Genomic DNA, 26,888 nt, shown 5'->3' with positions numbered 1-26,888 from the left:
AAAAAATACCTATTCGTAATCACTTTTTTTTTTACCTTTACATTATTTGTAAGTGCGAATTTGAATTGTAAGCATAAACGGTAGGCATAGGGGTTTTAGCCATAAGGGAACCTTGGTTTAACTGATTGTAAATTAATACGTTAATTGTTTACTAAACACAACACAACACACATACACACACACACAATCAAGCAACAGAAGTCGGCCAACACGCTTCGTCTGTAAAATACATTAAAAACGAATTCGTAAAATTCTTTAACAATAAACAAACAAAAAACCGGAAAAACACAAATAAAACGAAAATAAAATGAAAAATTAAATTTGTTTAACTCTGAAGTCGTTTTTAAGGATTAGGGGTATTTTCCCCAGTCGTACATAGTAACTCAGCTATCTCGACTAGCAAAATTAAGCCGATTTTTGTCAAATTTAATGATTTTTGGCGAAAATCGTGGAATGTATGTCCTTTTTCTGGTGCCAATTGGTTGGCAGGACTCTCCCGGTCACGAAATGACATGCCACGCCCCGATCGGCTGCTGTATAGCTGAGATATAGCTTACAGAAAAAAAAAAACAGTATTTGCATGATGCGTAAATACCTTCCGCAAACTAAATTGATGTTGCATACTTTTAGTTACAAAGCAAACTTCAATTTTGAAGCATAGCATACTTTTGGGGTTGAACGAAAGCGAAGTTGCTTTCTGTTGATTTCTGTTTGCCTGGTATCCCAGCACAGAATTTCTCATTTTCTGCCAGTTGACGTCAGATTCAATTAAAATTTTTTCGTTGGCCATATCTCGGCTTTTTATGGGCCGAATGGTGAAGGACCAACTCTCCCAGGATCGTGAGGACCCAGCCTGTCGATTGGCACCAAAATCTCGACCACGAAAATGAGGCCGATTTTTGGCAAATTGGATGATGTAACCATCATGATTTTTGGCGAAAATCGTGATGGAAGGGATGTCCTTTTATCCGATGGCAGTCGATTGGCAGGACTCTCCCCATCACGAAAAGACATGCCACGCCCCGATCGGCAGCCGTATAGCTGAGATATAGCTTACAGAAGAAAACCAGTATTTGCATGGTGTGCAAATCCAAATCTTCGGTAAGCTATATCTCAGCTAAATAGGGCCAGATCGGCGAAGGACCTAGTCTCCCAGGATCGTGGGGATCCAGCCTGTCGATTGGCACCAAAATCTCGACCACGAAAATGAGGCCGATTTTTGGCAATTTGGATGATGTAACCATCATGATTTTTGGCGAAAATCGTGATGGAAGGGATGTCCTTTTATCCGATGGCAGTCGATTGGCAGGACTCTCCCCATCACGAAAAGACATGCCACGCCCCGATCGGCAGCCGTATAGCTGAGATATAGCTTACAGAAGAAAACCAGTATTTGCATGGTGTGCAAATCCAAATCTTCGGTAAGCTATATCTCAGCTAAATAGGGCCAGATCGGCGAAGGACCTAGTCTCCCAGGATCGTGGGGATCCAGCCTGTCGATTGGCACCAAAATCTCGACCACGAAAATGAGGCCGATTTTTGGCAAATTGGATGATGTAACCATCATGATTTTGGGCGAAAATCGTGATGGATTGGATGTCCTTTTATCCGATGGCAGTCGATTGGCAGGACTCTCCCCATCACGAAATGACATGCCACGCCTCGATCGGCTGCCGTATAGCTGAGATACAGCTTACAGAAGAAAACCAGTATTTTCATAGTGTGCAAATCCAAATCTTCGGAAGGCTATATCTCAGCTAAATAGGGCCAGATCGGCGAAGGACCTAGTCTCCCAGGATCGTGGGGATCCAGCCTGTCGATTGGCACCAAAATCTCGACCACGCAAATGAGGCCGATTTTTGGCAAATTGGATGATGTAACCATCATGATTTTTGGCGAAAATCGTGATGGAAGGGATGTCCTTTTATCCGATGGCAGTCGATTGGCAGGACTCTCCCCATCACGAAAAGACATGCCACGCCCCGATCGGCAGCCGTATAGCTGAGATATAGCTTACAGAAGAAAACCAGTATTTTCATAGTGTGCAAATCCAAATCTTCGGTAAGCTATATCTCAGCTAAATAGGGCCAGATCGGCGAAGGACCTAGTCTCCCAGGATCGTGGGGATCCAGCCTGTCGATTGGCACCAAAATCTCGACCACGAAAATGAGGCCGATTTTTGGCAAATTGGATGATGTAACCATCATGATTTTGGGCGAAAATCGTGAAGGAGTGGATGTCCTCTTTTCTGGTGCCAATCGGTTGGCAGGACTCTCCGCATCACGAAATGACATGCCACGCCTCGATCGGCTGCCGTATAGCTGAGATACAGCTTACAGAAGAAAACCAGTATTTTCATAGTGTGCAAATCCAAATCTTCGGAAGGCTATATCTCAGCTAAACGGGGCCAGATCGGCGAAGGACCAACTCTCCCAGGATCGTGGGGATCCAGCCTGTCGATTGGCACCAAAATCTCGACCACGAAAATGAGGCCGATTTTTGGCAAATTGGATGATGTAACCATCATGATTTTGGGCGAAAATCGTGAAGGAGTGGATGTCCTTTTATCCGATGGCAGTCGATTGGCAGGACTCTCCCCATCACGAAAAGACATGCCACGCCCCGATCGGCAGCCGTATAGCTGAGATATAGCTTACAGAAGAAAACCAGTATTTGCATGGTGTGCAAATCCAAATCTTCGGTAAGCTATATCTCAGCTAAATAGGGCCAGATCGGCGAAGGACCTAGTCTCCCAGGATCGTGGGGATCCAGCCTGTCGATTGGCACCAAAATCTCGACCACGAAAATGAGGCCGATTTTTGGCAAATTGGATGATGTAACCATCATGATTTTTGGCGAAAATCGTGATGGAAGGGATGTCCTTTTATCCGATGGCAGTCGATTGGCAGGACTCTCCCCATCACGAAAAGACATGCCACGCCCCGATCGGCAGCCGTATAGCTGAGATATAGCTTACAGAAGAAAACCAGTATTTGCATGGTGTGCAAATCCAAATCTTCGGTAAGCTATATCTCAGCTAAATAGGGCCAGATCGGCGAAGGACCTAGTCTCCCAGGATCGTGGGGATCCAGCCTGTCGATTGGCACCAAAATCTCGACCACGAAAATGAGGCCGATTTTTGGCAAATTGGATGATGTAACCATCATGATTTTGGGCGAAAATCGTGAAGGAGTGGATGTCCTTTTATCCGATGGCAGTCGATTGGCAGGACTCTCCCCATCACGAAAAGACATGCCACGCCCCGATCGGCAGCCGTATAGCTGAGATATAGCTTACAGAAGAAAACCAGTATTTGCATGGTGTGCAAATCCAAATCTTCGGAAGGCTATATCTCAGCTAAACGGGGCCAGATCGGCGAAGGACCAACTCTCCCAGGATCGTGGGGATCCAGCCTGTCGATTGGCACCAAAATCTCGACCACGAAAATGAGGCCGATTTTTGGCAAATTGGATGATGTAACCATCATGATTTTGGGCGAAAATCGTGATGGATTGGATGTCCTTTTATCCGATGGCAGTCGATTGGCAGGACTCTCCCCATCACGAAATGACATGCCACGCCTCGATCGGCTGCCGTATAGCTGAGATACAGCTTACAGAAGAAAACCAGTATTTTCATAGTGTGCAAATCCAAATCTTCGGAAGGCTATATCTCAGCTAAATAGGGCCAGATCGGCGAAGGACCTAGTCTCCCAGGATCGTGGGGATCCAGCCTGTCGATTGGCACCAAAATCTCGACCACGAAAATGAGGCCGATTTTTGGCAAATTGGATGATGTAACCATCATGATTTTTGGCGAAAATCGTGATGGAAGGGATGTCCTTTTATCCGATGGCAGTCGATTGGCAGGACTCTCCCCATCACGAAAAGACATGCCACGCCCCGATCGGCAGCCGTATAGCTGAGATATAGCTTACAGAAGAAAACCAGTATTTGCATGGTGTGCAAATCCAAATCTTCGGTAAGCTATATCTCAGCTAAATAGGGCCAGATCGGCGAAGGACCTAGTCTCCCAGGATCGTGGGGATCCAGCCTGTCGATTGGCACCAAAATCTCGACCACGAAAATGAGGCCGATTTTTGGCAAATTGGATGATGTAACCATCATGATTTTGGGCGAAAATCGTGAAGGAGTGGATGTCCTTTTATCCGATGGCAGTCGATTGGCAGGACTCTCCCCATCACGAAAAGACATGCCACGCCCCGATCGGCAGCCGTATAGCTGAGATATAGCTTACAGAAGAAAACCAGTATTTGCATGGTGTGCAAATCCAAATCTTCGGAAGGCTATATCTCAGCTAAACGGGGCCAGATCGGCGAAGGACCAACTCTCCCAGGATCGTGGGGATCCAGCCTGTCGATTGGCACCAAAATCTCGACCACGAAAATGAGGCCGATTTTTGGCAAATTGGATGATGTAACCATCATGATTTTTGGCGAAAATCGTGATGGAAGGGATGTCCTTTTATCCGATGGCAGTCGATTGGCAGGACTCTCCGCATCACGAAATGACATGCCACGCCTCGATCGGCTGCCGTATAGCTGAGATATAGCTTACAGAAAAAACTAGTATTTGCATGATGTGCAAATACCAATCTTCGGAAGGCTATATCTCGGCTATTTATGGGCCGATCGGCCCCTACCTTCCCAGGACCGTGGGAATCCAGCCTGTCGATTGTCATTTCGACAACGAAAATGAGGTCGATTTTTGGCAAATTTAATGATTGAGCATAATTTACATAGATACATATGTATTTGGCATGTGTGTATATGTATAGTACACATGTACATATACCCAGTCCAGTATTAATATATTCTTAGATTCGTTAGCAATAATAATAGTTCGACAAAATTTTGAATGCATTCAGTAATTTGTTTTTATTTAATTGATTTCGTACAGTGCCTAACTAAGAATATTCTCATTTGTATATTATTTGTTTAGAAAATATTGGCTTTAACTAAGTGAAAAGTACTTAAAATACTAATAGCCAGCAATATATAAATTTCTGTGAAACATTTTCGTATACTCTAGGGAAATATATATGTATTGTATGTATATTTGTGTGACTTTTTACAGCTAGCTGGTTCAAGAACCCTCAGAAAAATATATTTATTGATTTCTTTTCTATAACTCTTCTTTAGGCTAATTAAGGTAGATCTTTTCTTACATTCTATCCTCACAATTCCTACACATATCGGTCGGTTATGACATCTCATCAAGAACTGAGTTATGTATATCAATATAATCCAAAAAAATAAACAAATACAGATCATTGCAATCATTGCTATTAAAGTAAATTATATACAATTCATAGGGAGTTTGAAGTTCAAGAAATAAAAATTCAGAGTAGGGTTATACTGGCGTATGCCGTATATACTCGTATAATTCAAATGGTTGTCAAAAAAATGTCAGCTTACGCCAAAGAAAAAAATGAATTACTGTGTATAAGATAAGATGAGATGTTAGAAAAATGATTCCGTACATAAAGGGTGTGAAATTTAAACGATATGTAGCTGTGTAACCCATCTTGCATGGCCCTCTGAGTTGACGAGTTCAGTCGACTAGATTCCTATTGGTATGGTATATATCATAAGAAATTGGGCAGGGCCTCGGGCAGGTTCCGAATAAATTGCATCATCAGTCTAGTCAGCAAATGTTATTTTGATGGGGTGGCTCACATGGATGCTCTCTCTCTCTCTCTTCTCTTATATACTTATTTAACAACTTGCAACTTCAAAATTTTATACACCTATATCCTGAAACCTGATACTTACTTTGTTTTAGCACTAATACAACAACCAGAACACTCGACGATGCTAGGACTTGTTGTTGTTACAGCTGTTGGCATTGTTGTTATTGTACAAGTAAGGTATCAGATTGGGCTCGATTTCCAGCTGCTGTTTCAGAATTGAGCTCATCACGAACTCGGTGGAGACAATGTGACATTTGGGGTTGCCGTGCCTCGTCAAATCCGCGCACAGATGCATGTCCGTGGGGCAGGTAACAATGATGTACGAGTCGGGCGACTGAACATGGGATTCAACTACAGCGGCACCGCTGCGTCGCTTTGGTTCCACCTTTCCACCAGACGATTCAATCATGCGAATGATTTCTTCGCGGGCCGGAAACACATCCGGCGTCACATGGAAACATCTGCCAGCGAACAGAGTGGAGCGCGTGGGGGCACACAAAACCGTGTCCAGATTGAACTGTAGGTTCTCGTCGACTGGTATGTGCTGTATACGATACGGATCGGTTGGCACAAATCGACCCGCCTTGGCGCTCTCCACGATCCAACTCGACTTTAGCACATAGTCCACATGGCAGCAGGCCTGAATCAGTTTGCAGGTGCGACTCTCGCGTGTCATCACCAGGTGAGTGGCATCTGCAGGGCTGTCCACAACAATTCCACCCAAGATTCTGCAAGTAATACTCGTAAAATCTATATAATTCAACTAATTTTGTTTAGTACTTACACCACAGCCTTTTTGAGGGCTTCAGCATCAGCGACCTGAGAGAATATCACCTTCGGGGGTTTGGTGGTTGTGGGGTATTCTAGGCAGACAATCTGTTCGGGCAGCTGCTCCTGCTGGAAAGAGTTCATCTTCTGGCGCTTCAGTTTCTGTTCATTGCCATAGGGATCGGATAAATGACGCTTAACGCGCTCGTGAGCCTCCTGAGTTAAATTGATGGGCGCCTTCCAGGCAGCTATTGGAAAAGATAATTAAATTGAACTTAGTACATGATCTGGAACAGAAAAGAATAGGTTAATTTACTTAGCAGATGGGCAACCAAGTTGCATTCGATGCGAAACGGAGCCACGAGATTGTACTGCTGGTACTTTGGATTGTCGTACTGGGAGAGGCCGCTCAGATTGCCGATGCAGACATCACTGAGCCACAGGGCATTGACCATGGGAATGTTCCACTCCTTAGCCGCATTGAACTTATTGCCTTCGAGCTGCTTGCAAACGACCACAGTGTTCACCTTGGAGAGGTACGAGGTGTAGATGGCCCCGCACTCCTCAGCCATCTGCTGCAGTCTCACCATCTCCTCGCCCTCGAATCCCTCAGAGGTGATGATGTACCGCTCCAGCGGCTTGCGATAGCCAAACTGACTGGGGAAGGGCAAATGGAGCGGCTGCCAAGGAGGCATCAGCTGTCGCTTCAGGCAAATGTCGCTCAGCCAGTAGGCGGTCACACAGCGCTTGGCATCTCGCAAAGCCTGCATCACTACGCCGTGTCTCTGGGTGCGGCAGATGACATGCGTCACTCTGGGGCAGTAGACGCGTTCAATGTCCCCGCCGAACTGTCGAATAGTGTCCAGCCATATGGGCAGCTCGTCACTGTCCGTTTCGTCGTATTCCACAATAAAGAAGGTGCAGCCCACCAGAAAGAGATCGACGGGCAGCTTGAGATTCGGGTTGTGGCCGTAGAACTGCGGCATCGGGATCGGCGGCTGTCCGGGGCGTGTCTGGATATAACCATGCGGTGGACGCTGCACCGGCACGCCGCCCACTCCCACGGGCATCTGTTGTTGCTGTTGTTGTGGCGAGGGTGAAGAAGCCACAACAATTTGCTGCTGGACGAGATGCTGCTGCGGAACCTGTTGCTGCTGTTGCTGGGGAACGCCAACCACTCTCCGCATTTGCTGCTGCTGAAGCATTTGTTGCTGCTGCTGCTGCTGTTGCTGCTGAAGCATGAGCAACTCCTGTTGGGTTCTGGGTGGACCAGCCACTCCCACTGCTGCTGCATTATGCTGCTGGCCCATCATCCGGAGTGCGCCGGCAGCAGACGGAGTCTCAACATGCTGCTGTGGTGCCAATTGCTGCTGTGCCACCATCTGTTGTTGTTGCTGCTGTTGCTGCTGCTGCTGTTGTTGCTGTAACAGCAATTGCTGTTGCTGCTGTTGTGTTGCCCCAGTCACCACCACCTGCTGGACAATTTGCTGTTGCTGGGGAGCTTGCTGCTGCTGTGTCTGACCATCAGCCATTTGGATCAGTTGCTGCTGTTGCGGTTGCACACCATTATTGCCCAGGCGATTACTTAGCATGTTAGCCAACGCAGTCTTTGTCTTCAGGTTCATTTGCTGTGGCGTTTGCTGCAGCTGTCCATCTGGAGCTGGAGGGAAGCAACAAAGGGATTTTATATCTACAATCGAACATTTTTTGTGCATAGCAGCATCGGCAGCAAGGAAAGCCAAAATAACAGTCTAATTTAATTGTTACCTACCTGTTGTCATAACCAGAGTTTGCGTCATAATGTTCCCGCTTCCGGGGGGACCGGCGACAACGCTACTGCCAACGCCACCCTGCGGATTGGGTGTGCCTGGTGTGGTAGCCTGTTGCTGCTGTTGGACGATCGTTTGCTGCTCAATCAGCTGCCCATTCGGTCCGGTGATGAGTTGAACCGTCTGCTTGCCCATCTGCGGGGGCGCCTGCTGCTGCTGGATGGGTATCTGCTGGACCCGAAGCTGTTGTCTCTGCAGCAACATTTGCTGGTTAGGGTCGTTGGGGTTGAAGGGCTGTTGCGGTGGCTGTTGCTGTTGCGGAGGTCCGACGCCTGGCTGCTGCTGCTGCTGAATGGGAATGGGACTCAGACCGGGAGTACCCCCGGCTCGCACCACCACCTGACGTGTGCCCTGCTGTTGCAGCCAGAGCATTTGTTGCTGCTGTGTGAGTCCCGGTGGCATTTGACTCTGGACAATTATGTGGCCCGGGGGAACTGGACCAGAAGGTCGCGTAGCGACTACTCCTGGAGTGCCGGGACGTGGCTGATAGGCCACTTGCTGGCGCAGCATTACCCTGGGCTTGTTCTGCTGATTAAGCTTCGCAATGTACTCGGCTCGTTTGTGCGCGTCCAGAGACATGAAATGTGCATGCGTTTTTTCATCCAGAACTATTTTCTGTTGTTGCGGCTGTTGCAATACAATCTGCTGCTGTTGTTGTGGTGCCTGTTGTTGTTGTTGTTGGGGTGGCGGCAACACAAGTTGCTGTTGTTGCTGCGGAGCTTGAGGCTGCTGATGTTGCTGTCCTGGCCAAGATGTTTGCGGCCGCAGTCCACGCGGTGCAAACTGCTGCGGTGGCTGTTGGTGCTGCTGGGGTGTTGGCGGTCCGCCGGGTAGCGGTGACTGCATTCCAACACTGCTGGTGGGCGTGCCGGGTGTAGTTGGTGCCATCTGGCCCGAGGCAGGGCTCTGCGGAGACCAATGCGCTGATTGCTGCATTTGTGCATGGTGTTGGGGTGATTGTTGTTGCAGCAGCAATTGCTGTTGTTGCTGCTGTTGTTGCGGAGGGGGTGTTCGTTGGGGCAGCTGTTGTTGTTTTATTAGTACTTGTTGCATGATTTGCTGCTGCTGCTGCTGCTGCTGCTGTTGCTGCTGGGGATCGATTGGGAGCTTCTGCTGCAGGATTTGTTGTTGCTGTTGCGGCGCCTGCTGCTGTTGTTGTTGTTGTTGTTGAATATGTATTTGCTGTTGTTGTGTTGCTCCCACAAGCTGCGGCTGTTGTTGTTGTTGTTGTTGTTGCTGCTGTTGTTGCTTTTGCTGCATCAATTGTTGTTGTTGAAGGTACTGTAAGCGCTGCGGATCGCTTAAAATTTGTTGGTTGACAACGATTTGTTGTGGCTGGGGTTGCATTTGCATGCGCTGCTGTTGCAGCATTTGCTGCTGCTGAACGAGCTGCTGCTGCTGCTGTTGTTGTTGTTGTTGCTGTTGCGAGATACTAGGTTGATTGACAAGGAACACATTTTGATTCTGCTGATTTTGCGCCATAATCTGTTGCTGCTGCTGCGCGCTTAGTTGATTGAAGTGCTGATGGCTGATAATGAAAGTTTTTCCCTGAGGTTGCATTGGCTGTGGTGGTTGTTGTTGTTGTTGCTGCTGCTGCGGTTGGGTCTGTGACTGCTGCGGTCCCAATACCTGCTGAGGAGGCTGTTGCTGTGACATTTGTTGTTGCTGAAGAGGCTGCAAGATTGTAATCCGAAATAAAATTATAATATATAGGTTGGGAAAAAAAGTACTCAGCTATACTCATGCCCCTTTAATGCGTTCGATCAATACGAATCATACCTTCAGTCAGATTCGAATTACCCCGAATCCTTAAAAACCCAGTGCGAGGAAAAAGGGTTTAACGAAAATTGTTGTTAAAATTGGCGCAAAAAAAAAGCTAATTTGTATAATGCTTTCGCGTGAAGAGTGAGAGATAAAAACCGAACTTTTCGGATCTGACACAGTAACAATTTACGTTCAGTCCGTTTTGTCCGAGCGATTCGAAGATATGAGGGCTCTAGTACATACATATGTATGTCGGAAGCTTCTTGAATTTATGACAATCAAGAACAACACTTATCAGCGATAAATATTAGTGGGTAAAGTAAGCACATACCTGCTGTTGTTGCGGAAATTGTCCAAGGATCTGTTGCTGCTGTTGTTGCTGTTGGGGAACTTGCTGCTGTTGCTGTGGTCGTTGAATCGTTTGCTGAATGATCCGTACCTGTCCACCAGCTCCCAGGGCAATCTGTTGCTGTTGTGTGAACTGAACTTGTTGCTGTTGCGGCTGAGGCTGCGGTGGAAGCTGCTGCTGCTGCTGAGGTTGTTGCTGCGGTGGAAGCTGCTGCTGTTGTTGCTGTGTTATTTGTTGTTGCTGTTGAACATGCAACATTTGCTGCTGTTTCTGCTGAAGATTCATCATGTGGCTCTGTATGATTTGCTGCCCTTGCGCCGTGGATGTATTGATTACATGTCGTTGCGTGATGACTTGCTGCTGTCCAGGTGCTGGTTGTTGCGGTGCCATTGACTGTTGTTGCTGTTGCTGTTGCATTGGCTGAAAGCAGAATCGTTTTTTATTAGTAGTCCTTTATACAAATATACTGAAAAATATTCCCGGCCCGACTGTAGACTGAAGCAAAGATTCAGGACCCATTATATTTTTTTTTTTATATTTTCCCATTGATATTTGACCTATATGATCCGACCTATACTATTTTTTCCTCGCGACCGCATTCGCTAGCTCTTAATACCCAGAGCTATCTTAGAGTCCAACACCCAGTCGGCATGGAGGGTAGAAACTCACGCCATGGGAATCGTTGCGGCTCGCGACGACAACATTGCAATCAATCGGATTGGATAAAGCGCTACAACTTACAGACAGGAAGAATGTATAATATATACCCACTAGGACATAGAGCACCTCTGAACATACTAATAGTATATAAAAATAGTATATATAAGACAGACATACTGGAGATGTTTGTTGTTGCTGTATCGCGGGTGTCGTTGGCTGTGTCTGTTGATGCTGCAAGGGCGATTGACGCGGCGATGGCGTGTGTTGGGGTTGTTGTTGTGGTTGTTGGGGCGGCTGCGGCTGGGGCTGCGGTGCCATTTGTTGCTGCTGCTGTAACTGCTGTTGCTTCAACTGCTGCTGACGCATGATCAAAGAGTCCTGATTGCTGCTCAGCGCAGAGCGACTAAGCACTTGGGCCACCTGAACGGGATCTGTTGGATCGATGGGCTGCTGGGAGAACGATTGCTGCTGTTGGTGTTGCGGCTGTCCCCCCACTGCCGGATGCTGATGCTGCTTGCTTTGCATTGGCGGTGTCTGCGATATCTGCGGACTCTGAGGGGCTGAGATGTGCTGCGGACTTTGCTGCTGCTGTTGTTGTTGTTGGGCCAATTGTTGTTGCTGCTGCAATTGCATGCGTTGTTGCTGGTGAACGGGCTGCTGGAAGGGCATTTGTTGTTGTTGCTGCTGCTGTTGCTGCGGAGACATCATTGATGGCGGTTGTGGCTGCTGCGGGGAGCCCATCATGTGTTGTTGGCGACTCTGTTGGAGCTGTTGCTGCTGCTGCTGCTGTCGCAGGAGCTGTTGCTGCTGGGCACTCTGTGGCGAAGGAGGTGGCGGAGGAGTCATTTGCGGTGCTGGCGATTGAAGCTGGCGCGGAGACTGAGGTGGCAGCATGTTGCTGGTGGCATGATGTTGCTGCTGTTGCAACGAAGGAGAGGGCGTGTTCGGTGGCATTACGGGCGACCTATTTTGTACCATCCGTGGGGACTGTTGCTGCTGTTGAAGATTTTGCTGCTGTTGCTGTTGCTGCTGTTGAATTTGCATCTGCAATTGCTGTAGTTGCTGCAGTATTTGTTGCTGTTGCTGTTGAATCTGCCTCTGCTGCTGCTGCTGCTGGGCACTGAGTGCTTGGCCGCTTTGAACGATTTGCTGCAAGTGCATTTGTTGCTGGCCCAATATCTGCTGTTGTCGCATCAAGTGTTGGTGTAGGATTTGGGGGGAAACAGGCACTGATTGTTGTTGAACAATTTGCTGTTGTTGAACCACTTGTTGTTGTTGTTGAACCACTTGTTGCTGCTGTTGAACCACTTGCTGCTGCTGCACTATCTGTTGCTGGTGTTGTTGGGGCGATTGCACGGGCGGCGTTGTTGTCGGCGTGCGTGGTGTTTGTCGCCCCGTGGTGGGGGTTGTGGGGAGTCTGGGCGACTGTTGTTGCTCTTGCTGAATATGCTGCTGCTGCTGTTGCTGCATCATTTGGATCTGTTGTTGTTGCTGCTGAGAGTGTTGCTGCGAGCTCTTGATTTGTCTTTGTTGCTGCAGTATATTCTTGATCTGCTGCTGATTCTGTTGTTGCTGCTGAAGATTGGCGGGGATTATCTTTTGCTGTTGTATTATCAATTGTTGTGGCTGTTGCGGGTGCGGTGGAGGAGGCGCTTGAGAAACCCCTTGCTGCTGCTGCTGTTGTTGCAGCTGATGTTGCATTTGTTGTTGCTGTTGCTGGCTTTGAAGCTGCGGCTGGGGACGAACAAACACCACCTGTTGCTGGGCGGGTGGCACAGGTAGCTGCTGATGCTGCTGTTGGATTTGTTCCGCCGAGGCCTGCAGCTGCGACTTTATGCTGGCTATGCTTTTGGCCGCTGCACTGTCCTCGCCGAAGCCCAAGATGTCCGAGAGAGTGGATGGTGGGGCAGACTGCTGTTGTTGTTGTTGCAACTGTTGCTGCTGCAACTGTTGTTGATGCTGCTGCTGCTGCTGCAATTGCTGTTGTTGTTGCAACTGTTGCTGCTGCAATTGTTGTTGATGCTGCTGCTGCTTCTGGGCCCGCTGTTTTTCAATAGGCTTCAGCAGCCTGGGATGATACGGCTCCGATGCCAGGCAGCTCTTGCACTTGAGGCAGTCCGTCACCCAGTCTGGTGTCACAATGATTATGGCATTTTTAGGAAGCGCCAGCGCTTTGTTGTAGATACCGCCGTTGGCGGCCCCGCATACCAGATGCGTATTGGTGGCCCCAAAGCTGTGGGTGACAACGGCACCGTGGTATGTGAGCATCGCGTAAAGGCGCCTCCGATCGCTGGCTACAACGTTGGTGATGGCCGCTCGGATGCCGCGCATCAGACGCAGCTGATGTGGACTCGGATCGAAGGCGCGGGTAGAGGCCATGCGGCCCAGTTTTGCACTGTGCAGGATCCATTGCTCGGTGACGGGAATCACACTGTATAGCTCCAGGTTCATCGACAGCTCCTCCTCTGAGTAGTTGGTGGCACATATCAGATGTGTGATCTTGTCGGAGAGGTAAAGTTTCGACTGGGCGCCACCACTTTTCAGGAATCTTTCAATCTGCAAAATGGAAAATCAACATAAAATGAGTTTTATTCGATTCGCAACAGTACAAATAATACCCCCGCCGCCCCCACCCCCTCACACACACATGCTAAAACTCGGCGATTCTCATGTCGCCGTGAGAGAGAGAGAGATAGAGAGGTAATAGTTGCGTGAGTATGGCAACGCTTTTGCTCTTGTTTTGGGGGAAGCGCGCTAAAAACACACACACACACATACGCGCGCATGCACTCGATCAAAATGCAGTACAGCAACGGGGAATCTTTACCTCTTCATCCAGGTTTCCAAGCACGAAATATATCACATCCTCAAACAGTTTATCACTTATTTTTAAGTTCTCCATAGTATTGGCGTTGGCGCTAATCGCGCTTTTCTCTTTGCATAAATTTCACTCTTGCTTTTGTTATTGCTGCTGTTGCGGCCGCTCAGTGAACATCTACATCTCAGCGTGTTTTCTCTCATTTATCCGAGCTCAAAACACAAGCGAACGAATCAGTGCCGTAGGTATTGCAATATTTTACGTGAAACAGACTCACGTTGCAATTAAAAATGATTATTTTTTATTTAATTTTTGGGTAAAAACCCTCTGCCTAGAGATCAGTGTGACCGCGGATTTATTAATAAAATGTACGGTCCGACCCTCAGAAATATACCAGAACATACCGTCTTACTTTAAAAGTATATACTTATATATACTGGCGAATTCAAGTTCTATTTTACATATTCTTCGTTTTTGATATTCCGTCGAATATTACTACATAGCTAGGACCCTCAGCCCTAAGCACATAATTTCACCCGATTGACAAATCACTTTCCTACATAACTGTGTGTACTTTTCTTGCAAAAATACTACAAAATATTAGAAAATACTTTAAAAAATATACAAAGAATAAAAATATCATGAAAACATTGAAAAACACTAAAACATATTACAAAATACCTCACAAATAAAATATACCGTCGAACCCAGAGTATACCAACACACGCAATCTGTTGATATGTACATTAGCTGTGGCCGTTGATTAAATATACGGTTTGACCCTCAGAATACACTGATGGAAAACAATTTACTTAGCTCTTAACTAATTTTTGACGTCAAAATATCCTCATTAGTATATAACATATAAACGGTCACCCTGATAATGTTGTTCAGTTTATATTGATACATTGATCTATCGATATATATTTTTGTTGATATTTTTATTCTAATAATCGATGCACACGGTAACTTATCGTCGTTTAATTTTAAAAATAATATACCCGAGGTTATTGTACAAAGGTTTTAGATGTGCACGCTTGACAGTTTCATCCTCCAACAGAGATTATTCTTGCTTTGTTACTGGGTCCATCCAAGAACCAATAATAAAAATCGTGTCGAATTATATTAATTTAAAAATGTTTAAATATATTGTTTTTTTGTTTTGTTTTATACAAAGACACGACACTCTATGTGGCCTTTTGGCTTACAATATTAGCTTAGTTATCTTAGTTTTGTATTCGTAACACATTTAGACATGCAGAAATTGATTATATTTCTATTTCAGTTTGACGTTTTTTTCTATTTCCCTTTTAGATTGAAAATTTGTTTATGCCAGTGGTTTCTTTTTTGTTTGGTTTGGTATTTGTTTTTCTTTAAATGAACAGCAAATTTGTGTTTGACGGGGAACGGGAATATTATAAATGGAAAGTGCAAAAGCTGTTTTGATGGTCTGTTTTATGGGGAGGTGTTTTTTTTGGGAGAGGAGTAGGTGATTATTGCGGTGCTGTTAAAGTGGGTTCGGTTGTCCGAGTGTCCTTGAGTGGTGGTGATTCCGGTGCGGCATCTTCTCCGGCTCCTTCTGGTTCGACTGGCTTTTTATCAGGCACAACAGCATTGCCCATCAGTATAAATCATGAGGCACTGCTCGTCTCGCCATTGCTCTCGTGGAAGTTGTTGCCGTTCACGATGAACGAGGTGCCCAGGCCGTACAGATGTCCTGAATACTTGGCATGGTCGATATTGTCTTCAAAGAACATCTGTAAGAAGTTTGATAAGGCGATTCTATTAGACACACAACATTCCATATTACAGATTACATATTACAGATTCCAGAAGATTGCCGAAGAGCAAAAGCGTTAGATTAGGTAACATTTTGTACACAAGGATTACATAATGCAAAAATATCTACTGGAGTGAAGCAAAATCTGTCTACGGCCAGAGTAAAAGATATCTCAAATAAATTGTTTTCTATTTCAAGGTGTTTGTTATTGGAATTGATTAAATTATATGTTACATACCGTTTACCGATCTGATCTGATTATTTCTTGTTTTAATAATTTGTATCTTTTAGTCTTGAGGGTATCGTATAATAGTGTACAATTCTGCAGTCTTTGGTTATTATTTAAGGACTAAAGCCAACGCCGTAATAAGTATACAAAAAATGCATTTTTTCGAAATTTACGCCAAGATAGATCTTAAAATCATAAGATATGAGGAGATGGAGTTAAAGAATACAAATTAACGTAAACAAACAATATAACATAAATAAACTTAAGAAGTAAATGCTAAACAAAAATAATTATTCAAAATGTATGTTTTGAATAAATAATAAAAGAAAAGGAAAAAAAAAGCAAATAGCTTTAAAATATAACTCGAAATACCATTGATAATTTTCATTCAATATTAATTAAATTTGTTTAATATTCCTCTCAAGCCCAAATGAAACATAACAAGATAAGAGAAGCCAAAAAGCGCGTATCAAGAATGCAAAATACATAGTTCAAGACCCACACACCAGAAATCATAAATAAAATTGAAAAAGAAAATTAATTTCAATTCATTTAATTTTCCATTCAGAAACATAGAATGTTTTCTCTTAACTTCACTTTTCGTTTTCGTAATCTTTAAAATTAACAGACATGTTTCACATGACCTTAAACAGTTTAAACTAACTAAAAAACACTTACTTTAAGATTAGAATTCATTCATTGTTCAACAAACTAAACTAACTAACTAAAAAAAAAGAGATAAACACTTCAAGCTTATTAATCCATTGATCCATTAATTGTGGCTCAGATGCCCTTCGGCACTGGCAAAAAGCACTTGCACTCCAAGTGCAGCATTCAATGCGTTCTATAATCTATGTAATTATGTACAAAAATAATAAATAGTGTCTAGTTTAGGGATGGAAATGCTACGAAACCATAGACCAAACCGTAAGCCAAATAAATGATTGAAATGATTCGAGTTAGTGGTGATTGATTGATTGGCAAGGCAACGGAAACACACAAGGATTAGGAATCGGAGCTCTCCGTGCTGGTGCTGCAGCCTCTAATAAACAAAGCAAGCGACACTACGTCATGCCCCCCACCAGCCAATGTTGGGGATGTGGGTGGCGTGACAGTGTACGAGCTTGAAATTAGAAGGCTGCTACTGCCGGCCGCTTTTGGTGATGATGAGGGCGATGATGATGATGATGTCAAAGGAACGTCGGTAGAGCACTTTCCTTCACCATTACCATTACCACTACCATTACCATTAGCACTGGCATTTTTAGCAACATTGTTGTTTTTGTTTGATAGGCTGCTAAAGAGAGCGATCGTGCTGACGATTGGCTTTAAGTGCATGGTATTCTCAAGCAGATAGGAAAAAAGTACAATAGTCTCTTCAGGGACAATGTGCAAATTATGTGCATTTATGTGCTGTACCTCACGCATTTTGAAGAATGCCATGCCAGTGAGCAGGGCATCAGAGCCAGCCTGATGTTGGGGTCCGACCCGACGCAGTTCCAGCTGATCGGCCACTTCCTGAAGGCCTCCCTTTAGATTCTTGCACGACTTCATCAGATATTTGATGTCAAAGATGTTGGGGAAGTAGATGTGCAGCAGCTCGAAGAAGTCAGCCTCGTCGCAGGGCAGATTCTGGTCAGTGAGCAGCTTGAGCAGGTAGCCGAAATCGTAGCCAGAGTGAAAGCACAGCCACTTGATGTTGTCTACCAGCACAATGCCCGAGCTCATGAGCAGCTCGGCAAATTCAATTGGATCGATGCCGTCCTCCTCGTGCTTCTTGAACTGTATTCCAGAGTTTTGCAGCAAATCGATCGAGTCCTGGGCATACATGTCCTCACTAGTGCAAAGATATTTTATGATATAACCAAAAACAACACAATCATTGTCATTATTAACACCATTATCTCACCTTAGATTGAATTTGAAATTGAACTGCCACGTGGAGTATCCTGGAGGCGTCTTGCCATCATCGTCCATAAAGGTCAGACCCAGCTGAATGATCCTCAGCAGATCCACATTGCAGCGCAGCAACTGATAGTGATAGTCGGCGGTGGATCGAAATTCGCCAACGGGTCGCGCCACTACGCCGGGAAACTCTGTGTCCATGGCCACATAATGATATTTCTGCACGACCTTGCGTATGGTGCGAAACTCCTCCTCCAGGTTATGTTTCCACACGTCTCGGATGCCGCACTCCTCGTTGCTGGGTATGTGCACTTGGCCGTGCGGAGCGCCGCTAATGGCCGAGGGCATTGTCTGTGGGTTGGTTGAGGCCGAACGTTAGATTTGTCTCTCCCAAGCAGTGTAATAAATGTATTATGTGTTTTATAAACTATCTACATATTTGTACTATGTAGATTGAGTGTTTTATGAGAGCTCTGGCACATCATTTCTGGGAATACATTTCGACAGTTCAATAATAAACACATATTAGCTCCAATTCATGTGCCAGTGTCCTTGTATTGTGTTTGTGTGGGCTGGGGATTAGCAACTAAACATTAATGGCAGGACCAATTGGTTAAGCGCGTTAGCGGAACTAAACGAAGGATTGTAACTGGAAGTTGTTGCCAATTCTGCTGTTAAGAGGTAATACAATTTTGTCTCTGCTACCAAAATATCAATAAAAACAAACGATAACGAAATAAGGCACGCAAACGAAAACGATTTTGGAAATTTGCTGGGAGGTGGTTACTTTTGATAGGAGGTTAACAACGCTCGCTACTTACATCGTCGCCGGTCGTCGCCTGTCGCTCGTGCTGCGGAGTTGCCTCGGCCTCGGCCACCTCTTCGCCCTGCCCTAAGCTCAAGCCTCAAGGAACAAGCTCTCTCTTTCGATATTACGTGTTAATATTGAATTGTTTCAGTTTCTAAATGACCTCAGTGCAACAATGCCTGCAACAGAACGTTGGGAAACGTTGACTTCAGGGCTGCACAACGAAGCGATGGCGTTCTATGGGATTCGATATGCGCCCTCGCTAGTCAGGTGGTGTATAGGGTGCAAAAGGGTGGTAGTACAAGTCAGAATTCAATCGGTTTATACTATTTCTTTTTCGCAACTGCTTCTTTGATTGGACGAAAAGTGCATCGGGATGGGATGCTATTGATTTTCCCGCGCTTGGCAAAACCACAGTTAGAACGCCCCACAAGGCGCAGTCACACACGAACACAGAAAGTACGGAAACACACGCGCGCTCACATAAACACATACTGGGGCATGGAAGATGCGGACAATGCAATTTTAGTTTTGCACTAGACATCAAGGCCACAGAAGCAGACCCCACCAACCGAATTGTAGACTACTCAAGTGAAAAACATGCATTTTCATTTGAAGCTTACCCATTTCATGTTTCTTTGCGGAAGACTCTGTCCCTCTTGCGGTGTTGCGGAATATTCGGCGTCTCTCTAGGCGCTTGTAAAGTGGGAGAAAATGTCTGTCTGGCTTGCGGTTTTCCCCCGTCCTTGGTTGCGATTTTATTGCACTGAGTAAATAGCTCTCGTAGCGGGCACGTGATCAGCACTTTCATTAGATATCCTGCGGTGGCTTCAATCAAATTATTTAGCAAACATTTGAAAATCGGAGAAATGCCATAATAAATAATTGATGAATGCAGTCTAGCAGTGTGACCGCGGATTTATTGTCAACATCTACGGTCTGACCCTCAGAAATATACCGAAAAAACGTCATAGTATTCACGAAATAAGTGTACACGAGCTAATTTAGGGAAGATATTCGTATGAAACCGATAAGAAAATTTCTGCTAGCAAAACATTTTTGCTAGCGGCTGTACGCCGGCAATATTCAGTACCAAATAATGAAATATTTTGCTAGGCACGACCACTAGACGACATTTTTTATCAAGGAATAAAGATCAAGAATATTTTCTAAACACATATATATCCTATATTCTTAACTATTTGTGGGCCGATCTGGTCGTTCCAGATCCTTGATCCAGTCATTTCCCCGATTCTTTGCAAGGATTATTTTTGAATAGTTTTATTCATCAAAACATAACTTAGTATAAATGAATAAACAAGTGGAAAACATTTCCAAGCATTCCTGCTTGCTTTCATACAAAATTTTAATTTTTCACTGATTTTATTTATAAACAAATACAACAGTGTAACCGTAGAGCGTGCACATCTGGTCTCACTCTGCCTAACCGACAGCAAATTTAGTTGATCTGAGTACTAGGTTTTTTGCTAGCAAAACTTTTTTCGGATCTGAGTACTAGGACTAACCTCTCTAACTAACCTAACCTCTCTCTGCAAGTACGGTCTTATTGATTGTGCCGACCAGGGCTGCATGCTCAAGAAGCTAGTTGGCGCCAGCTGTTCGTAAGCCCCACAACAAAACTAGTTTATTTGGCGAATTTCACCGGTAAAAAAAAATGTAGTTCTCTCTTAATTTTCAATGAACAATTTATAATGAATGGGTACCTGTGCGCTTGTGATTGTCTTATAAATTAACTGCATTGAAAAGCTATTGTTTGGTGTCGGCGTCCCATTGAATATGTGTACGGGTGTGTGTGTGCTACTTTCTTCCACCTTGGCCCCCAAAATCCCAGAAGAGATAAATATGTACTTAGCTAAATTTATAAATAAACCCAAGTAAACAATCTTGTTCCCTTATTTTCGAGAGTTAACACGAAATTTTTGAACTGAGTGCAAACGAAAACTAGTTTTGTTGGTCATGGAAGGCATTGACCAAACAAAAACAAAAACACGCAGATTCCATCACGCAGCCGTCTGTCAACAATCAACCGATAATTACAGTGCGTTGTCTCTCCATCCTCTCGACTGCGTGGCTTTAGGGGAGAACTGATTTCACTGATTTCTCTAAAAGGTTAACAGACTTTAACTTTATGGCTTACATATTTACAGGGTGTTAGTTTTTCCGGCCCTTATCTTGTACGTGACGCGAAATTCATTCCTCATTGAATTCGGGTGCTGATAAAAAAGATTGAATTGAATTGGCATGGATATTTTTCAATGCCGGTAATGAATGTTCTTATCTCGTGTCCTTGGCGTGTAAATTAATGCGTCAACAAGTTCATAGCCGCAGTCGCCCTAATCAATTCCACAAACCCCATCACTAAAAATTCTGTTTGTTCTATGTAAACGCTCTGTTAAGCAAATAAATATTATAGAATTTCCCCTGTAAAGTGATTTATAATACAGTTAAATTGTTCAAAATTGTAAGGTAATTGTTAACACGCAATTTACATAACCTTATCATGAAAGGGTGAATCTCAATTGTATATTAATCATTTGCCAAACAAAGAAACTCATTTGTCCATACGTATATTCCTTAATTGTTTAGATCGAATTGAGCACGTTTTAAGCGAACCCAACCAATACTTTCAACTCTCCCACTTGTTGAGCTAATTGGGACGGTCGTGTGATCAATGATTCTATTCTGTGGTCACAGTTCTTCGGGCACGCGAGCAACAATCGAACCGTCTGTTCGCTCATTCTTGGGCCAGTGCCCAAAGCGTTCAACAGCTTTTCGGAATCGAATACAATGCTCGCAGAGCTTCTAGCAGTTTAGAACGCTATCGAACGTGCTCTGCGGTTAAACAACAACGAAACATTTGTGCAAATACTTACGTGAGTTTTATGAGGGGTTTAGAAATTGTAGTGTTGAAGCTACTGATATGACGGTATGGCCTAGCATTTGGTTGAAATGCCTTGGAATTGGCCGGATTACGCATTCTTATTGTCAGCATCAGTGTGTTACCCTGGCCGAAATAGGTGTACCGAATTCATTACTTGACGGTTCCTATACGCAAAGATGTAAGCGTTCCCGACCCTGTACAACAATTGTTATCATTATGTGCTTGTGTCTGTGTAGGCTATCACTTAGCCTTTTTTTATACAAAAAAATTATTTTGCCTGAATCTGCCTTAAACTGTACGTATTATATGAAAGTCGGAACCACCAAGATTCGGTTTGCCTATATCAAGTTTAATATGTCTAAGCGTAGCTCAATCGTTAAAAATAATTGCTAGAGCTGTCATCAGCCAGTCTTCTTTGTTTTTTTTATTTCACACAGATTATGCAGATTTTATCCAGCATTCGATATTAACTCAATCCCTCTCTTTCCTTAACATAAAGAAATATTTATTCTGTCCCTGCCGTCCATTCAACTGTTAATAGTCAATACCATTTTGATGGGATTTGCTATCACGTTTGGTATATGACTTTTATGACTATGCAAAGTGCGTGTTGTGTTGTGATGATCAAGTCGTTGAACCTCAGTATTAGATCTTTTGAAAAGCCCAAACCCACTTACAATATCTGCCCTGCTCTCGATCCTCTGCCGTGAATCTGATTATTATATCCATATAATGCCTTTTCCATTGCAGACCAATCAATTATGACCCTGAAGGATTGGGGATATCGATTGTTTCCGGGTCTTAAGTGGCTGCATGGCTATACCGGCCAAGATGCGGTGGCCGATATGATAGCTGGGGTTACTGTTGGGCTGACGGTGTTGCCCCAGGGACTGGCCTATGCCACTCTGGCGGGCCTGGAGCCTCAGTACGGCTTGTACTCGGCTTTCGTTGGTGGAATTGTCTACGCTTTGCTTGGCAGCTGTCGACAGGTGACCATTGGGCCGACGGCTTTGCTCGCCTTGATGACCAGCCGGCACACAGGCTTTGGACTGGGCTCGGGACCGGCCTACGCCATTCTATTGTGCCTCATCTCGGGTGTGGTGGAGATGGGTATGGCTGTGCTGAAGCTGGGTGCACTGGTGGACCTCATTTCGCTGCCGGTGACAGTGGGTTTCACTTCGGCCACGGCTGTTATAATTGGCACATCTCAACTAAAGGGCCTATTGGGATTGCGTGGAGGTTCGGGATCAGATTTCATCAATACCATGCGCTCCGTGCTGGGGAACCTGAGCCAGGTGCGACGCGGTGATGTTACCCTAGGACTGGTTTCCATTACGGTTCTACTGCTGTTGCGGGTGAGTAGGATTCATCCAGTTGGACTCGTACTTGGAATATAACGTAGACTCTTTTGAACAGAAACTAAAAGACGTGAAGTTTGCTGGGCGAGTCCGCAGCTTGAGGGCACAGCAATTGATTAGCGGCACCATTTGGGTGATAGCCACTGGTCGAAATGCTCTGGTGGTTCTCGTGACCAGTGTGCTGGCCTACAGCACGTGTAAGCAGATGGACACCTGTCCGTACATCCTCACAGGAAAGGTAAAGAGCGGCCTGCCTAACATCACACTGCCCAAGTTTGAGACCACAATTTTGGACAAAAATGGCACCGAGCTTACGCAGAACTTTGAGCAAATGGTAAGAGAAAAATTAAATATGAAATATCACGTCACATCTCTCTTTCTTTCTCTCATACTTTTTAGGTGTCGGAGCTGGGGCCCTCGATGCTTATATTGCCCATTATTGCTGTGCTCGGAAACGTGGCCATCTCTAAAGCATTTGGTGGCGCCGGACTGAGTGCCACCCGGGAACTGGTTGCCCTCTCTATGAGCAACATTTGCGGTGCCTTTTGCAGCTCCATGCCGGTCACGGGCTCCTTCTCGCGCAGTGCTGTCAATCATGCCAGTGGGGTGCGAACACCGCTTGGTGGCTGCTACACAAGCGTGCTGGTCCTTCTGGCACTGGGCCTGCTGGCACCGTACTTCCAGTACATACCGAAGGCCGCTCTCAGTGCGGTCATCATCTCGGCTGTGATATTTATGATTGAGTTTGAGGTCATCCGACCACTGTGGCGTTGCAGCCGTCGGGAGCTACTGCCAGGTGCCATTACCTTTGTGATGAGCCTGGCTGTGGGTGTGGAGATTGGGCTGTTGCTGGGCGTTGGTGCGGATGTAGCCTTCCTGGTCTACCGCGCAGCACGACCCGTTCTGAGTGTGTCCAAGCTGCAAACCATCAATGGCATCAACTACATATTGATTCGTCCCAAGCACAGCTCGCTCTACTTTCCTGCCATCGAGTGGGTTCGCTCTGGCATCTCTAAAGCCTTGACGACGCATGGAACTGCGCCGGTGGTCCTGGACTGCGCTCATGTGCATGGTAAGCTTAAGGATCTTAATTGGTCCTTAGACGCGTCGGAGACTAATGCTCGTTCTTGTAGATTTTGATTTCACTGCCGCGCGAGGCATGGGGTCGCTGCACAAGGAGCTGGCTAAAGCGAACGTTCCATTGTTCTTGATGAGCGCTCACAAGGATATCGGGGTCATCCTGAAGGAGTCAACCAGCATTGATTTCCCCACGATAGACTGTCCGGATGACTTGGAATGCATTTTGGAACAAAGTGAGCCCCATTCGAGCTCTCCCACTTTCATCTCTGGCTTTCCACCCAATCAACATTATTATGGCTCTCATTTCCTTTCATTTACAGCTTGTATCTCTGTTTAATCACCTGCTACACCCACCACCCACTCCATCTGCACGCACACCTTTCAACCATCTAGTCTTGATTTTGGCCCAGCTCTGTAATTGGAATTTTCTTTTTGCAGCGCCCGACTACGAGCTTCACTTGCAGATTGCAGCTCCTCTTGTGGAATCTCGAATTAGCCGTGGAACAAGCGATGCAGTTGACGCGTGCAGTCCAAGCGAACTAAGTAGACTCAATGGAAAATCGACTTGAACTGCGAAAGTCGGAAAGCAAAGCTCATTTGATTGTACTTAAGTATACGTTTCATGCGTTTAGCAGAAGGCACAAATAGTTGTAAGAATTAATTTTTGATATTTGTTCCCCGGTAATATTCCTGTACAAAAGATTGGCCTCTCGTATTACACAGCTCTCTAGGCTTCCAGCGGCATGCAGTATAGTATTTAACAATATCACCATTTCATTTACAACAACTGTCATTCCTATTTCCCCATTTTGTAGTATTCGAATAGATTAGACATAATTTGTATATACAGATACATAGTTAAGTTTATAATCGTTTTACATTTTTTTTATATTATGCTATATTAAATTGTTTATAACTGAATCAAAGACTGTTCAGGTTGGGGGTTGGATATGTACCAAAATTGTTTTTTTCTCGATTTTTACGAGAAACCCAAAAACGCATAATCATAGAGAATGACCTTATCTACCAGAAAGAAGAATTGAAATTGCAGTGGCTACGCAACCCCTTCAAGGCCCCTATTTATTATCTCTCTATCCCACTCTTAATCGTGCAGTATGCGGACGGAAGCGAGATAGCAATATAGCTGGTCTTGGTATGAGAAGAGAGAGAGATAAGAGACAAATTTAGCGGAATAAAAAGCAGTAACCGAGGGCCAAGATCCAAAAAGAAGGTGATTAGATAGAAAGACGATAAACGAACTGCAAGAATTAACACAAGAACATATTTAGCGGTCGTGTTTCCCACTTTCCCCCTATGTTGAAAAGTATGAGGATGGTATATAAGCCGCATATTGAACGTAATTTAACGTGAACATTCAACTACTGCCCAAAGTACCCAACACCTATCTCAAGAAAGACTAAAAGACCTTCCCGAAACATTCTGTCGCAAAAACAGTTTGAAAAACCTATTACCTTGAATTTGAAACTTAAATGGATGTGACGTCAACAATTAAGGTGGCGAAAAAAACCCGAGGACATCCATTGTTTGGCACTAGTCTCCCAAAATTCACTTTAGAAGCACAATTGAAACGAAAATTAACCAACATCTGGACCTCTCCTACTAAGTGAAGAGACCGCAATATTATACACTGTTTTACATATTCAAAGACATACTCAAAGAAATATCCTTACCAAATGGGATTACATGGGCCCATTGCGGAAATCCAAACTGTAGAAGTGAATTACTGACGTAAAAGACTATGTATCCCGGGTTGAAAGGCATTCTTTTGAGTTTCTACTTTCTATAGCTTAGCTTAGATTATTTTACACGTGATCGAGTATTATTTGGCTTGTCAGATTTTAGTCGTTCAAGCGCACGAATTATACATTTTAGTAATTAAAATGAACAAAAAATTGTGTAAAAGTATTTTGTTTAAGAAACATTTGGGTTTGGTCACGAACGATTGTCAGTTTACTGGGATAATGTCAAGCATCCGTTGTCTGAGGGAGAAGGAGCGCGACGTGCTAGATGAGTGGCTTGTTAAAAATAACATCGTGCTAGATGCCCGTACACGTCGCGAGTTCTCGGACGTGCTGCCTGTGGCAAAGATCCTGAAGAACAAGTATGGCCGCCTGGTGCAACTGCAATACTATGTTCCCCGCAGCAGCCAAGCCTTGAAGTTGGTCAATTGGATTGTCTTCAATGAAAAGGTCCTTAAGTGCTTACATGTCAACCTTTCGAGAGAAACCATGGAGGACTTGTCTAAGGGAAGTACTTGGGCACTCGATTCGCTGCTGTATTTTATTGCAACAGGCAAAAATCCGGGCTTGGGACGCTTCGTGGCTAGGCCGCGCTCGTTCAGCATGCCCAAGCAGCAGATAGTTCGATGTGATCCGGACTCTGTCTCTCTTCCATGTCTCTTTATAAATAAAAATTCATTCAAGAATGGATTTTAGGTACGTATTATCTCTTTGCATTTAGAGATTTTGACATTATTTCAAATTTGTCGCCTACAATTTTTTGTTTCTCATTTGCAGAGCGTTGTGACTGAAACCCAGATTTAATAAATTATTATTTTATAATTATATGAATCAACAAAATAAACGCAAATATATTACACACTTGTGGTAATTTTGATTGCTATGGAGTAAGAAAATGTAAGGGGAAATCGAGAAAAGCAGTAACAGTGAATAAAAAAAAAAAAAAAATATCACCGGCTTTCTGCTGTGTGCATTTGTTGCGTTGTCTTGTTGTTGTTTTAAATGATCGCAGCATTGTATTTGATATTATTAGCAAATTTTCCCTTGAGTTGCATTACACGATTTTCTTAAATTTTGTTAGGCAAAAGGAGAATGAATAAATGTTTGTCATGCAGGCTATAATAAATGAAATGACGGATTTTCTAAACTTTTTTTACGTATGCAAA

General features: G+C 44.6%; 4 protein-coding genes across 9 annotated transcripts; 2 read left to right on the top strand and 2 right to left on the bottom strand.

Annotated features, from left to right (window-relative positions):
* Positions 1-4,871: 4,871 nt before the first annotated feature.
* On the bottom strand, positions 4,872-14,288 carry Ptip (PAX transcription activation domain interacting protein). The gene is made up of 7 exons (XM_033384936.1): positions 13,910-14,288; positions 11,260-13,638; positions 10,405-10,842; positions 8,252-9,983; positions 6,797-8,140; positions 6,497-6,728; positions 4,872-6,440 (listed from the first exon to the last, which is right to left on the bottom strand). Exons 1-7 carry the CDS (start codon positions 13,982-13,984, stop codon positions 5,837-5,839), a joined length of 6,804 nt encoding a protein of 2,267 aa, XP_033240827.1. The 5' UTR covers positions 13,985-14,288; the 3' UTR covers positions 4,872-5,836.
* A 761-nt stretch (positions 14,289-15,049) lies between these two features.
* Positions 15,050-19,714, bottom strand: Pop2 (CCR4-NOT transcription complex subunit Pop2). 3 transcript variants are annotated; one of them, XM_033384943.1, is made up of 5 exons: positions 19,246-19,712; positions 18,636-18,801; positions 17,819-18,165; positions 17,329-17,746; positions 15,050-15,657 (listed from the first exon to the last, which is right to left on the bottom strand). In XM_033384943.1, exons 3-5 carry the CDS (start codon positions 18,160-18,162, stop codon positions 15,532-15,534), a joined length of 888 nt encoding a protein of 295 aa, XP_033240834.1. In that variant the 5' UTR covers positions 18,163-18,165; positions 18,636-18,801; positions 19,246-19,712; the 3' UTR covers positions 15,050-15,531. The 3 variants fall into 3 exon arrangements, 2 of the variants coding, with proteins under 2 accessions (XP_033240834.1, XP_001352623.3); XR_001453290.2 differs by lacking the exon at positions 18,636-18,801 and adding an exon at positions 15,919-16,094 and having other exon boundaries at positions 15,581-15,657; positions 19,246-19,714; XM_001352587.4 differs by lacking the exon at positions 18,636-18,801 and having other exon boundaries at positions 19,246-19,711.
* Positions 19,715-20,184: 470 nt separating this feature from the next.
* Positions 20,185-24,883, top strand: LOC4811915 (sodium-independent sulfate anion transporter). 4 transcript variants are annotated; one of them, XM_015188240.2, is made up of 6 exons: positions 20,185-20,287; positions 22,275-22,879; positions 22,941-23,216; positions 23,282-23,954; positions 24,016-24,195; positions 24,401-24,883. In XM_015188240.2, exons 2-6 carry the CDS (start codon positions 22,286-22,288, stop codon positions 24,529-24,531), a joined length of 1,854 nt encoding a protein of 617 aa, XP_015043726.1. In that variant the 5' UTR covers positions 20,185-20,287; positions 22,275-22,285; the 3' UTR covers positions 24,532-24,883. The 4 variants fall into 4 exon arrangements, with proteins under 4 accessions (XP_015043726.1, XP_033240830.1, XP_015043724.1 ...); XM_033384939.1 differs by lacking the exon at positions 20,185-20,287 and adding an exon at positions 20,499-20,752; XM_015188238.2 differs by lacking the exon at positions 20,185-20,287 and adding an exon at positions 21,354-21,516.
* A 1,061-nt stretch (positions 24,884-25,944) lies between these two features.
* On the top strand, positions 25,945-26,526 carry LOC117184401 (sperm flagellar protein 1-like). The gene is made up of 2 exons (XM_033381518.1): positions 25,945-26,343; positions 26,500-26,526. Exons 1-2 carry the CDS (start codon positions 25,945-25,947, stop codon positions 26,524-26,526), a joined length of 426 nt encoding a protein of 141 aa, XP_033237409.1.
* The last annotated feature ends 362 nt before the right edge of the window (positions 26,527-26,888 follow it).

This window comes from Drosophila pseudoobscura, chromosome X, assembly GCF_009870125.1.
Source record: "Drosophila pseudoobscura strain MV-25-SWS-2005 chromosome X, UCI_Dpse_MV25, whole genome shotgun sequence".
Taxonomy (NCBI): domain Eukaryota; kingdom Metazoa; phylum Arthropoda; class Insecta; order Diptera; family Drosophilidae; genus Drosophila; species Drosophila pseudoobscura.
This window is presented reverse-complemented; position numbering and strand designations above follow the sequence as displayed.

Excerpts from the sequence above, each read along its gene's own strand:
- Ptip (XM_033384936.1), bottom strand. The coding sequence starts at position 13,984 with ATGGAGAACTTAAAAATAAGTGATAAACTGTTTGAGGATGTGATATAT. Across the intron at positions 13,639-13,909 it reads TTGGAAACCTGGATGAAGAG|ATTGAAAGATTCCTGAAAAG; the intron begins GTAAAGATTCCC and ends TCCATTTTGCAG. Across the intron at positions 10,843-11,259 it reads AGCAACAACAAACATCTCCA|CCAATGCAACAGCAACAGCA; the intron begins GTATGTCTGTCT and ends TTCTGCTTTCAG.
- Pop2 (XM_001352587.4), bottom strand. Across the intron at positions 17,747-17,818 it reads AATTTCAAATTCAATCTAAG|TGAGGACATGTATGCCCAGG; the intron begins GTGAGATAATGG and ends TCTTTGCACTAG. Across the intron at positions 15,658-17,328 it reads CATTCTTCAAAATGCGTGAG|ATGTTCTTTGAAGACAATAT; the intron begins GTACAGCACATA and ends AACTTCTTACAG.
- LOC4811915 (XM_015188240.2), top strand. The coding sequence starts at position 22,286 with ATGACCCTGAAGGATTGGGGATATCGATTGTTTCCGGGTCTTAAGTGG. Across the intron at positions 23,955-24,015 it reads GGACTGCGCTCATGTGCATG|ATTTTGATTTCACTGCCGCG; the intron begins GTAAGCTTAAGG and ends TCGTTCTTGTAG. Across the intron at positions 24,196-24,400 it reads GGAATGCATTTTGGAACAAA|CGCCCGACTACGAGCTTCAC; the intron begins GTGAGCCCCATT and ends TTCTTTTTGCAG.
- LOC117184401 (XM_033381518.1), top strand. The coding sequence starts at position 25,945 with ATGTCAAGCATCCGTTGTCTGAGGGAGAAGGAGCGCGACGTGCTAGAT. Across the intron at positions 26,344-26,499 it reads GCATGCCCAAGCAGCAGATA|AGCGTTGTGACTGAAACCCA; the intron begins GTTCGATGTGAT and ends TCTCATTTGCAG.